The sequence below is a fragment of the Salmo salar genome, chromosome ssa08 (genome assembly GCF_905237065.1).
Source record: "Salmo salar chromosome ssa08, Ssal_v3.1, whole genome shotgun sequence".
Classification (NCBI taxonomy): domain Eukaryota; kingdom Metazoa; phylum Chordata; class Actinopteri; order Salmoniformes; family Salmonidae; genus Salmo; species Salmo salar.
In genome coordinates this window covers 6,171,979-6,185,158 of record NC_059449.1, presented here as the reverse complement: position 1 = coordinate 6,185,158, position 13,180 = coordinate 6,171,979, and the positions used below count along the sequence as shown (strand labels likewise).

Genomic DNA, 13,180 nt, shown 5'->3' with positions numbered 1-13,180 from the left:
TTAAGGGCTTGTAAGTAAATATTTCACTGTAAGGTTGTATTCGGCGCATGTGACATACGCTTTGATTTTGTGAGCAGCTGAGGCATGGTGCAGTGGTGCCCGGGGCTATGACAAGCCGTGACCCACATGGCTTACCCAACCCACACCCCCCTCAGGGCCTCAAGTACAGTAGCCCTTACACAACAGGCCAGGGCCCCATGTGAAGCAAGTAGTGCTAAGCGATTAATTTCGTTAATATTCATTTTTTTACAACTAATTGACCGACACCTGTTCAATGATTTTAATTCTATTTTGTTCATTTTTGATATTCAGCAGTCATAAAAGTATGCCTTATTTACTTTGAAGAACTGTTACAGTTTTCAACCCATATAATCATATAATCAACATTTAAAAAAAGAGTAATTGAACAGAAACTGAACTAACCTCAAAAAGCACTAATCGCTCAGAACTAGAAGCAAGATGAGTGTTTGAGAAAATTATGCAGCTAATGTGTTATTGTGTAGCAGTCAGTGACTGTACATCCTAACATCTAGCTAGCCTAAAACGTAGCTTTTCAGATCCTCGTGTTGGACTGAATCGTAATTTCTCTGTCATAATGACACATTGAATATCTTGTCTGGGGTTGTTAAACCTGCAGGTCAGTGCTACATCTAGAACGGTGACACAAACAGCCTTTGTCACTCAGTTCAGGTATGAACAAATACGATATCTTAACTAGCGCCCGTCCACAGGTTTGATGTTTTCCGTCTATGTTTTTGGAGGAGAGGTTGCAATTAACATTGGAGACGGCAAAACTTCACGAATGAAGGATGGCTTAATTGGAGTGACAACATGACAGCGAACAACTCCGCCCAGGGGGGTTCTGTCTGGCTCCACGACCAACATGGCTGGTCCTGTCATCTCGCTTCGTGCCACCAGCTGTGTGGGCTATGTTGACATCCAGTGTGACACCACCCATGGTGTTTTGTCGTCGAGGCTTCCTCAGCTTCCTGAGGAGAGACAGTGAGTGCGCCGGACAGGTACATGCACAGCTTATGATCCTCAAAGCCACGACACGCTGTGGTCTAGCGGTCCGTAAAAATTGACTAGCAGCCTGGCAAATTGAGAATGAGATCGTGAACTAGGGAGGATGGGCAACTTTGGTGGACATTTTTTGTGGCATGTTTTGTGAGTAGGTGCAATGTGGGATTCAGTTGACTCAAGTCTATCTGAGTATTGTTAAACCACAGCACTATCACACTCTAGGATTCGTCTTACTGTGCCGAACACTAAGATAAATAAATAGGGAATTGGAAGAACTTGACAATTGTTTTCTGATTTCCATGAATATAACAGTGAAAGTCAGTTCCTGAGGTCTTCAAGCACCCATAAAAGTACTTTGTTGCACTTAGCAAAATGTAAATGTGCACAGAATTAAAAACTCACTCGTCTGAAGAGTTCTCTCTGACAGTCTGTCTGCAAGACATCTTATGCCAAAAGCTGCACCCTTGTCTGAGAGAAAAAGAGACAGAATCCCAGATGGAACAAGTCAAAAGCACTCTCCGAAATGTCAAGAGTTAGGTAAGGGCCATGACATATCTGTGGTAATGTGAATCTCTTGGGACTGCAGTCGGGTTCTTTCTTCTCGTCCGCCTCGTATGATAGCTCTTGACTCCTGTGATTTATTAACTGGTGGCAATGACAGTTCAAGTGCGGTAGCTTACTGCAGAATCAGCTTTCATTTATACTGTCTCGAATTGTAGGATTTATTTTGTCTGTGTTGTCTTTTGTGGACGTCTTGTGTATTCCATGGTTGCTTTGTATTGGTTCATATTTTGCTTTGTTATGTCTGCTGGTGTGAATTGGTCTTACGCCAAATGTTTACATATTGCATATAGGATAACATATTGCGTTTATATGTTCTATAAGGTTGTGTTGCTTTGTATTGATTGTAATTGCAGAATCTGCTTATGCCCAGAGAGCGAGAGAGAGAAAGAATAAACCAGGCAGGCAAGCCCAAATCTACCAAATTATTCTGACTGGTTAAGGCAAGGGTTAAGGTTTGGTTTAAGGCTAAAATACAAAAAATAATAACCAGAACATAGCACTGGGATTGAACCTGTGATCCTCGGAGCCATGTGCCTACTTGATGGTAATACATGCTCACTGTCATTGTCGTGTGTGCAGGTGGCAGGGAAGTCAGGCGCAGGAGAAACCAACTTAGTGTAACTGGAGTAGTTTAATTATTATAAAACAAACTCCAAGAAACCAATGTACATAAAAATAAACATGGGTAAACATACCCGTCGCACACCTATACACAAACACATAACCACAAATAATCTCCGACAAGGACATGAGGGGAAACAGAGGGTTAAATACACAGCATGTAATGAATTGGATTGGAACCAGGTGTGTAGGAAGACAAGACAAAACCAATGGAAAATGAAAAACGGATCAATGATTGCTAGAAGACCGGTGATGTCAACCGCCGAGCACCACCCGAACAAGGAGGGACATCGACTTCAGCAGAAGTCGTGACACTCACGTTGCCTCTAGTGGATGGTATTGAAGGCGTCTCCTGACGTCCTGGGGACCTGGACAGAATATTTAAGTAATATCTGATGTGATCTCGCTGATACTCTACACTGCTTGCGTTAACAGATTGCTTCACCATGCATTTCTGGGGCTGGCCATTTTTCATTTCTAAGCCGTTTGTTTTATGGTACGCTCTTGAAATAGCCTTAGTAGAGAGGAGAGAACAGATTAACTCTGGAGAGGCGGGCGTCATCATCCATGCCTGTCACCAGCCCTCATTCATAAACACAATATCTGCAAATCCAACAATGTCACAAAGGTTTTTTTTGTTTGGAGCCATCATATTTTATCTTTGTTGTGCTGATGGTAGCGGTGGGTTATTTTGGGTTAATTCCAACTAGTCCCTACTAAATACACTCCATGCCCATCTGTGACGCATATCAATTTTGCAACATCATTATTGACTTAATAAGCCAGTGTTACCACATTACTTTTGTGAAAGAAACACTTGAATTATTAACCATTTTATCGATGCCCAAGTACAGAAGGTGAACATTAAATGTGAAGTTGCAATTCATGAATGTCAGATGTGCATTCACCAACATCTATGTTTTATGTGTACAAGCACTGTTCATGACACTGTTCACACCACTCTCGTTTTGCTGTTTTTAAGCTAATTCCCTGCAATTTTACACATTTATGTCTTATGTATGTTCATGTGATATCTGAGTGACTCAAAGTTTACAACAAAATCAAAACAACAGATGACATGGGCTAGTTGATCAACTGGGCATTTCTGACAAGTTATAAATAGCTCTCTCTACAATGACTGACTGGACAAGAGGAAAACTGCTGATGCACTAGCCAATTTTGAAATTGCACCTTGTGCATTTTACGATTACAACTTTCAAGTCGGGAAGCAAGTTCAGGGAGGGAGTGTTTTAATAAATAAATGAAACCAACGGGTAACACAAACAACGCACAGACATGACCCAGGAACAGAAACAATAATGCCTGGGGAAGGAACCAAAGGGAGTGACATATATAGGAAAGGTAATCAGGGTGGTAATGGAGTCCAGGTGAGTTTGATGACGCGCAGGTGCGCGCAACGATGGTGACAGGTGTGTGCCATAATGAGCAGCTTGGTGACCTAGAGGCCGGAGAGGGAGCACACGTTCAAGTACCCCCTCTCCGACGTGTGGCTCCTGCCGCAGGACACCGACTAAAATGACAATCCCGGGGATCAGGAGTGGACCGGTCACCTCTACTGAGGCGCAGGAAACCTGTCAATCCGGCTGAGACGCGGGAGCATGGTGACCTAGAGCACCGGAGAGAGATTATACGTGACGGTACCCCCTCCCCGGCGCGTTCGGCTCCAGCCACAGGACGCCGACGATCCCGGGGATCAGGAGCGGATCGGTCACCCCTGCTGATGCCCGGGAACCTGTCGCCGGCTGGGACGCGGGAACCTGACAGACCGGCTGAGGCATGACAGCCTAAAGAGCCGGTGGAAGCAGGGGAGCCAGGCGATCAGGCGAAGGCATGAAAGCCCGACGAGCCGGCTGAGGCAGGGGAGACTAGCGATCTGACTGAGGCATGAGAGCCAGTAGCGGCTTCCGGACCTGACGTCATTCCCACTGACACACAAAACAAAAAAAAACACTCCCTGATGCTTCCCTTAGGTGAGGCGTTATTCTGTAACAATGTGTGCTGAGAGTCTGGAAGCAAGTTCAGGGAGTGAGTGTTTTAATAAATAAATGAAACCAACACGTAACACAAATAACGCACAGACATGGAACAGAAACAATAACGCCTGGGGAAGGAACCAAAGGGAGTGACATATATACAATATATACAAAAAAAGTACAAAAAAAAAATATATATATTTTTTTAAATGCATGAAATGAAATGTATTCACTACTGTAAGTCGCTCTGGATAAGGGCGTCTGCTAAATGACTAAAATGTAAACGTAAAATATATAGGGAAGGTAATCAGGGAGGTGATGGAGTCCAGGTGAGTCTGATGACGTGCAAGTGAGCGTAACGATGGTGACAGGTGTGCGCCATAACGAGCAGCCTGGTGACCTAGAGGCCGGAGAGGGAGCACACGTGACACCGCTGCCATACATTATCATAGATTACTTTTTAACAGCTAGCTAGCCTATGCATAATACAGTGCCGGGGCAATAGAGTTAGGGCCCTTGTAACCTTCTCCGCTGACACTTCGACCTTGGTGCCTCGCTGACCGTCAAGTTGCGGAGTTTATACATTGACTCTAGGCGTTAAAATTCCCACCTCATTAGCAGAGCGTAACCGTGAGGCTACAGTTGGCCACCGCTGACGTGCTTGGACTCACTCTGACTCGCTCTACCTGCTGTCCTTAAAAAAGGGCATGTCGCTCGAGGTATTGAAGGTATCTTATCCATGCTGCTCCATTGCAAAAATGTCCACTGCCTGCCGAAGAAAAAGACCAGAGGGGATTCCCTCATGCATAAATCCTTATCAAAGTTGGTGGCAAGTGAATGAAAATGAAAACTTGGAAGAGCTGGGCTGTATCTCCCCTTAAGCTAAATTAATACTTTGAGTGGTGTGTCAATCACCGGGTCTAGCCTCCACGGTGACGAGCTGATAGAAGCCAAGCCTCAGGGCACTTGAAAGCCAGCCGAGCTGCCCGTAGGGCTCTGTCTCACAACCTTGTCAAGGTCTAGGCTCTGTATTAACACTCCAAGCAGCTCAAATAGCCTAAACCCTGGCCCCAGCTTTGCTTTAGCGGGTCTCACGTTGAGGGGTAGTGCAATCCTGGTCTTATAGGTCTTAAAGACGAACTCCTTGGCCCTTACTGTCTCCACCCGTAAGCTCTCACCACATAGCTTGAGAAACATCTCTTTGTTTTAGCCGCCAGACCTTTTGTTAAGTTTCTTCGTCCTGCTAATCGTGATAATAGCAAGTGCACAATATCCTCTTAGAGGGCTCCTGGATGACAGATCCAGGAGGACGAAGCTTAATTTATTGCAGGAAAGGTCTTCGGCCATGAAAGAATGTCTGGTATGCTATGTGTGGGGGGGGACAGAAAGAGAGGGAAGGCGCCGGGCAGACCTGGGTTTTGTTGTGCTTATGTGTCTGTGCCACCGGCGTCCCGGAGAGACTGACACATTTCCCAAAGGTGTCTGGGAACTGATCTGTGATAGATCGTAGCTGGAAGTCAAAGAGTGATGTGTGTGGAAAGACGATACTTCAACACTACTGCAATGTTGTTGTAACGAGTCGTTGTAGCGAGTTGTAGAAGCGTAGTACTATGCTGTGTTTATTTTTAGGTCACGTCTGACACATGAGGAACTCCTCACTAACAGGACCAGGTTTATGACACACATACAGTACTGTAGGTACTGTAAAGCTGTTAACTTCCTGATTGAGTAAATTTGAACTTTTCCTTTACGCATACAATTTCACCCTTCAGAAGATCTGCCGGACAAACGCGGAGAAAAATACTGACTTTGCATAATTAAAGCAAACTTGGAACTAACTAGCGTGCTTGCATGTGTTTTTGCGTGTGCAAGCCTGAGTGTGGCCCTGTCAGAATATAATGAGAGATTTGTTCTCGTCCTCCTTCTCTGTGTGAAGTGGCATGTCATGCACTCACTTTACTTGAAAAAGGATCTGTAGCCCTTTCCTGCAGTCAATGACCAAATGCGCCCTCTTTTGTCTCATCGCTGGAATGTTAATAATTTCATAATTAATAAAGATTATAAAAAAGAAACATATGATGTTTCTATGTCAAATGGTTTTGTTATATTTCAATCTTCTGTGGTGTATATAAAGTGAAATATTGGGATGCAAACTCAAAATTGAATACATTTCAACTGTATATGTGCCATGGTTCAGGCTTCTTCTTTTTTGTTGTTGCACATAACCATGTGTGTGAGGTTTATACTTGTGCTTCAGAGTAGATTTGTTTAAGACTACCAAGAAACAGTCTATGACCCTGATCTAGCTCAATATGAGTCCGAAACATTTATTATACTGTCATAACTGACTACAAAATGTAAATAGGATAATTTTGGTCATACAGTCAGTCTTGTCCAAAATGTATTTTTGTGAGACTTGTGGTAGTCGTGACTGCATCACAACGAAAATGAAGGTTGGGTTGGTTTCAAACTTTCAACCCTGTCCACATGCCCACAGCTGGCAGCACACAAGTAATTATGAATTCAGAGTGCAGGTGTACGCTAGAGACGGAAGATGAAGCGAGACACCACACTTGCTGTTTATTTTGTAAAATGTTTTGGTTCAGTGAAAGTCAATGAACTAAATAGACCAGACCCAGCTGCTATTGCATTGGTGTCTATGGGAGACACACCCAATTAAGTAGACTGGAACGTAATTTATTTTTTCAATAGCTAACGGCCTGGGTGAACTATCTTAATTTATCCACCATCTTTGCTGCACGCGACCCAATCGTAATGTCTGTGGTAAATGTGGGTTGACTTTGGATATCCATATGGGGCTAGTTAGGGACTATCAGTAAATTACACATATACATGGAGAATATGTTAAAATTCCAGTAGCTCTAAATTTCAATGACTTAAAAACCTTAAAACAACTATAAATTGTAGAAATTCATATACAAATATTGAAAGAATTTAATGAGAACCTAAAGGTGTGCAACATGAAAATATTGTCTCATTGACATTGTGTAATTTATTGACGGTCCCTAACTAAGAAACAAACAAAGAAACACACACACAAACACACAATGACATACACATTTACACAAGCATATGCAGATTCAAAGGCATTGTTTTTCTCTCATCATAAGCACCTAGTTGTCAAAGTAGTAGCCTTGAAGCAGATTGCTGTGTAGTGAGGTATGCAAAATGGTAAATGTAAATAAATTAGTCAACCCTCGCTGGCTGAAAGAACCGAAACCCAATTACCTGTCCGTCCATTCAGCCACTTATTCAGTGACATTAACATTGTGTTTGTCTTGATGACTTTGATTGTGCTCATTGTGAAAGTATAGAATATTTACTAATTGCCATGGTCTTTGTTTTCTCTCTCCTTATCTATATGTTCTTTCTCTATCTATGTTCTCTCTCTATGCTCTCTCTCTCTCCCTCTCTCTCTCTATGCTCTCAATCTCTCTCTCTCTCTCTGTGTCTCCAGGCAACATCTTTGTGGTAAGCCTGGCCGTGGCCGACCTAGTGGTTGCCATCTACCCCTACCCTCTGGTCCTCACCTCCATCTTCCACAAAGGCTGGAACCTGGGCTATGTCCACTGCCAGATCAGTGGTTTTCTCATGGGCGTCAGCGTCATTGGCTCCATCTTCAACATCACCGGCATTGCCATCAACCGCTACTGTTATATATGTCACAGCCTTAAGTACGACAAGCTGTACAGTGACAAGAACTCAGTGTGTTACGTCCTACTCATCTGGGCGTTGACCATTGTGGCCATCGTGCCGAATCTCTTCGTGGGTTCGTTGCAGTATGACCCCAGGGTGTATTCGTGTACGTTCGAGCAGTCGGCGAGTTCGGCGTACACCATCGCCGTGGTCTTTTTCCACTTCATCCTACCGATCATGATCGTCACCTACTGCTACCTGAGGATCTGGATCCTGGTCATTCAAGTTAGGCGACGGGTCAAACCGGACAATAGACCGAAACTGACGCCAAACGACGTGAGGAACTTCGTGACTATGTTCGTGGTGTTTGTGCTGTTCGCCGTGTGCTGGGCACCGCTCAACTTCATCGGGCTGGCGGTGGCCATCAACCCAGAGGTGGTGGTGCCTCTCATCCCCGAGTGGCTCTTCGTGGCGAGCTACTTCATGGCCTACTTCAACAGCTGCCTTAATGCCATCGTGTACGGGATGCTCAACCAGAACTTCCGGCGTGAGTACAAGCGCATCGTGGTGTCGGTGTGCACGGCGCAAATCTTCTTCCACGGCAGCTCCAACGACGCGGCCGAGCGGCTCAAGAGCAAGCCGTCGCCGCTCATCACCAACAACAACCAAGTCAAGGTGGAGTCGGTGTGAGAGGACCAGCTGGTCCCAGTGTCCTCCCTACCCCTCCCCCATGGCGCGAACCCTTCGATGTCTATACATCTGTAAAGTGGAAACAAGCAATATGGCGGAAGCTCAAGCTTCACCATTTCGCTCCTTGTACCGATCCAGTACATTGCAGATCTATAAACATCGGAGGGGTTAAGGAGCCCAGGGGAAGGGGTAGGGAGCGATTTTGGGACTGGGTGATACTAACACACAGACACACACATGAACAAAGGGGGAGGGGGGGGTTAAGGGAACCGATGTGACATAAAATAGTTAAATTAGTTAAAAAAATACAAGTGAACAGAGAACAATTACCAAATACAAAAACAAAACAGCTTCCACTTTCTGAACTGTCCGTGATCTGTGCTATCTTCACCTCTATACAATCAAAGCGAAATGGGGAAAATGTACCTTTGTCTTTTGCAAAAATCACTTTTGTTCATTTTTTCGATACCTAAAAAAGATATAATGTACTTTTGTTTTCATGTTTACAGTGATGATAACAGTGACTCTATGTAAGACATATTATATGTTTTTATTTTGTATGAAGTATATGTTATATAGATATACAGGAATATATATCAGGTTCATCTCACCAACATCGATAATCCGATGAAAGAAAATGACTAGGGTTGCAAAAATTCCTGGGTTTTTCAGAAATCTCAGTTGGAATATTCCCAGAATCAGGAGGGAATAAGCAGGACCCCTTCAACCAAGATTTACGGAAAACTGGGAACATTTGTGGAGTTACCTGAATTTTGCAAACCTACAAATATATCATGCCGTGAAAGCCAGAACATTTCTGCAATGTCTGGTCACAAACATAACCAAAAGTGTATTACAGATTTTACCGATGTTAATGATAATTTTTGTTGGGCTGTGACACTGTTACACTCCTTCCTTTGGAAGAGGAAGCAATATGTTTGGATTGCTGCTGTTTCACGATGCCCTGCAGAACTGTTCCCATCATTCGGTGGAATAAATATGTTTTGTAAGTGTGGGATTTCTTTCTCCCTCACTTCTCATTCCCTTTCTGTCTTTTCTCTCTCTCTCTGTGAGCTCTTTGCATGCATGGATCTGAAGAATCATTCATATGCAAAATAAAGGATCAAATGCAGACATGGGTGCTCCTATTTCAGTACAGCACAACAGAACACGAGCACACACATATTGCAGTTCAGTTTGTTCAAATCCAATGTAATCTTTAAAAAATATATATTTTCTTGGAAATTTCTTTCGTTATATTGATACATACGGAAATATACTTAGTAAAGACAGTTGGGTAAAATGGATTACCTTGCTATCAGCCAGTACATTTTCACCGCTCAGCAGTTTCCTTATGACATATTTGAAGAAAGCCTTTGTCAGACGACGCTCGCTAAGATAAATACACTTTCAAACCCACTGAATACACTTTCATTGCCATTAGAAAACAAACCAATCTCTCTCAGGCTGGGGCTGTATCGATGCGCAACGTTAATTGATGTCCACAGACTTGGCTGATGTCCTGGCTCCACAACCCTATTTTTTGGCACAGAACCAGAGATCGACAGTGCTACAAATCTACAAAGCTACAAATCTGCTCAGGTAATATGTGATTCGACCTGGCCCATGCAAAGGCTCAATCACTAACAGTAGCTGTAAATCAACTAGATATCTATCCTGGCTGGAATTCAATTTTTTTAATGGTAAAACGAACTATATCAGTTTGGATTCTAGTCTATTTGAATTCACTATCTCTCATGACATAAGTACATTTGTTTACCACTGTTAATTATATAAATTTGATAGCTTTCAGGTATTCTAACAAACAAGATTTTTCCTACAAACATTTGAATACACTTCCTGGGCCCAGGACTCTATAACAACTAGCCGGAAATAGTGTTTGACTTCGGATGAAATAAGTGCAGGAGCTGTCTTTTCCATTTCGGTCCATTAGACTAGTTCAACAATTCACAAATGCTATAAAGCTATAGAGACCTTTGATTATTCACTTTTAAGTGATTATACAAATTTTACCTTTACCTTTAACCACATTTCCATGACTATTATTATAGCCTACATTAAAAACTAAAGCATTATTGACACTGGAAAGCTGCTTTTACTGATCCCATGCAGGTCTACCGTCATCTGCCGTTGTGCCCTTGATCAAGGCACTTAACCTTGATGTCAACATGTGGTCAACCCTCCATCTGGAGAGCTTCTGGGTGTGCAGGCTTGGCTTTTGATCCAGCCCTGAAACACCCAAGGCTGCTTATCAAGGTCCTGTTGAGCAGCTGATGTTTAGTGTACAATTTGGTTAGACCAGTGCCTGAACGAAAGCCTGCACCCCCAGCAGCTATCCTGGAGGATGGTTGCCACACCTTGATATAAAATATTGCAACATTACAATGAAATACTTTTGTCTTTATAAAATTATTCCCTCATTCAATGAATCAGAGATCAAATGGATAAGGTAGGCTACTTCAAAGCAAGGTATCTAGCTAGACCTGTTTATATATCCGTCTCAAAGGTTCGTGTTTGAGGGGAGATCTGTGCACAGCAAGTTATTTGTCAGTTAGGCTATTCTTAGAATATTTTTGACATTGTCGCAATTACATGGCTACAGTTTGATAGAGGGTAATCCCAGCATTCCAACGGTTGACAATTTATTTAGGCTATCTACTGTGCCGATGGAAAGGCGATAATAACCTTAATGCTTAGTTAGCTATTGTTAACTAGAGAGATAACTACTACAAGTTATGTTTTGAATTGGCTATCTAGTCAGTCTGTTACCTGCTGCTAAAACGTTGCACTCTCTCTACTGGGGCAACGGCCCATTCGCACTAACACACACTATGCTAGCAATGAGGAATCGGCCCCTCTTCTGGGGGGCTGGAACTGATTGAATCGGCACGGAATTGTGTCGGACTCAGCCCGGAACCAAAATGAATGACTGCCCAGAATCCATTTCCATTTGCCGGAATTCAGCCGACTTTGCCGGCATCTTACCAGAATCCACCCAGAAGCGGCCCAATGCAAATTAAAGTAAATGTATAAAAATTACCCGATTTAGTAATTTTAAATATTAAGATTATACATTTCATACATACAAATTATACCCATCCACAAAAAAATACATTTTGTGTCGAAGGAAACACCATGGTGACCGCCTGGCCCGCCACAGGAGTCGCTACTGCGTGATGGGACAAGGACATCCCGACCAGCCAAACCCTCCCCTTACTCGGACGACGCTGGGCCAATTGTACGTCGCCTCATGGGTCTCGAACCAGCATCTGTAGCAATGCAGTTTGTACTGTGATGCAGTGTCTTAGACCTCTGCACCACTCGAGAGGCTCCATCCACAAAGTTTTAGATGCTTATCAATTGCCTTGCACAAAGTATCAAAATACTAAAATACTACACAGGACTCTTAAAGAATTTCATTTAAATGTTAATTGTATTTTTTGATCACAGAAACAATTAGAAAATATGGAAAAATTAATAACGAAATGTTAATTACAATCAAAGTCAGAAGTTTACATACACTTATGTTGGAGTCATTAAAACTCATTTTTCAACCACTCCACACATTTCTTGTTAACAAACTATAGTTTTGGCTAGTTGGTTAGGACATCTACCTTGTGCATGACACAAGTCATTTTTCCAACAATTGTTTACAGACAGATTATTTCACTTATAATTCACTGTATCAAAATTCCAGTGGGTCAGAAGTTTACATACACAAAGTTGACTGTGCCTTTAAACAGCTTGGAAAATTCCAGAAAATTATGTCATGGTTTTAGAAGCTTCTGATAGGCTAATTGACATCATTTGAGTCAATTGGAGGTGTACCTGTGGATGTATTTCAAGGCCTACCTTCAAACTAAGTGCCTCTTTGCTTAACATCATGGGCAAATCTCAGAAATCAGCCAAGACATCAGAAAAAAAACTGTAGACCTCCACAAGTCTGGTTCATCCTTGGGTACAATTTCCAAACGCCATGTTCATCTGTACAAACAATAGTGCGCAAGTATAAACACCATGGGACCACTTAGCCGTCATACCACTTAGGAAGGAGACCTGTTCTGTCTCCTAGAGAGGAACGTACTTTGGTGCGAAAAGTGAAAATTATCCCAGAACAACAGCAAAAGACCTTGTGAAGATGCTGGAGGAAACAGGTACAAAAGTATCTACATCCACAGTAAAATGAGTCCTATATCGACATAACCTGAAAGGCCGCTCAGCAAGGAAGAAGCCACTGCTCCAAAACCGCCATAAAAGAGCCAGACTACAGTTTGCAGCTGCACATGGGGACAAAGGTCATAGTTTTTGGAGAAATGTCCTCTGGTCTGATGAAACAAAAATAGAACTGTTTGACAATAACGACCATTGTTACATTTGGAAGAAAAAGGAGGAGGCTTGCAAGCCGAAGTACACCATCCCAAACATGAAGCACAAGGGTGGCAGCATCATGTTGTGGGGGTGCTTTGCAGCAGCAGGGACTGGTGCACTTCACAAAATAGATGACTTCATGAGGCAGGAAATGATGTGTATGTATTGAAGCAACATCTCAAGACATCAGTCAGGAAGTTAAAGCTTTGTCGCAGATGGGTCTTCCAAATGGACAATGACCC

General features: G+C 42.9%; 1 protein-coding gene across 1 annotated transcript in view; it reads left to right on the top strand.

Annotated features, from left to right (window-relative positions):
• Positions 1-9,683, top strand: part of LOC106609937 (melatonin receptor type 1A-A) — a 58,905-nt gene extending 49,222 nt beyond the window's left edge. Inside the window, exon 2 of the mRNA XM_045722669.1 lies at positions 7,681-9,683. Coding sequence (XP_045578625.1) covers positions 7,681-8,549 — 869 coding nt within the window. The 3' untranslated portion in view covers positions 8,550-9,683. The remainder of the gene's footprint in view (positions 1-7,680) is intronic.
• Positions 9,684-13,180: the final 3,497 nt, after the last annotated feature.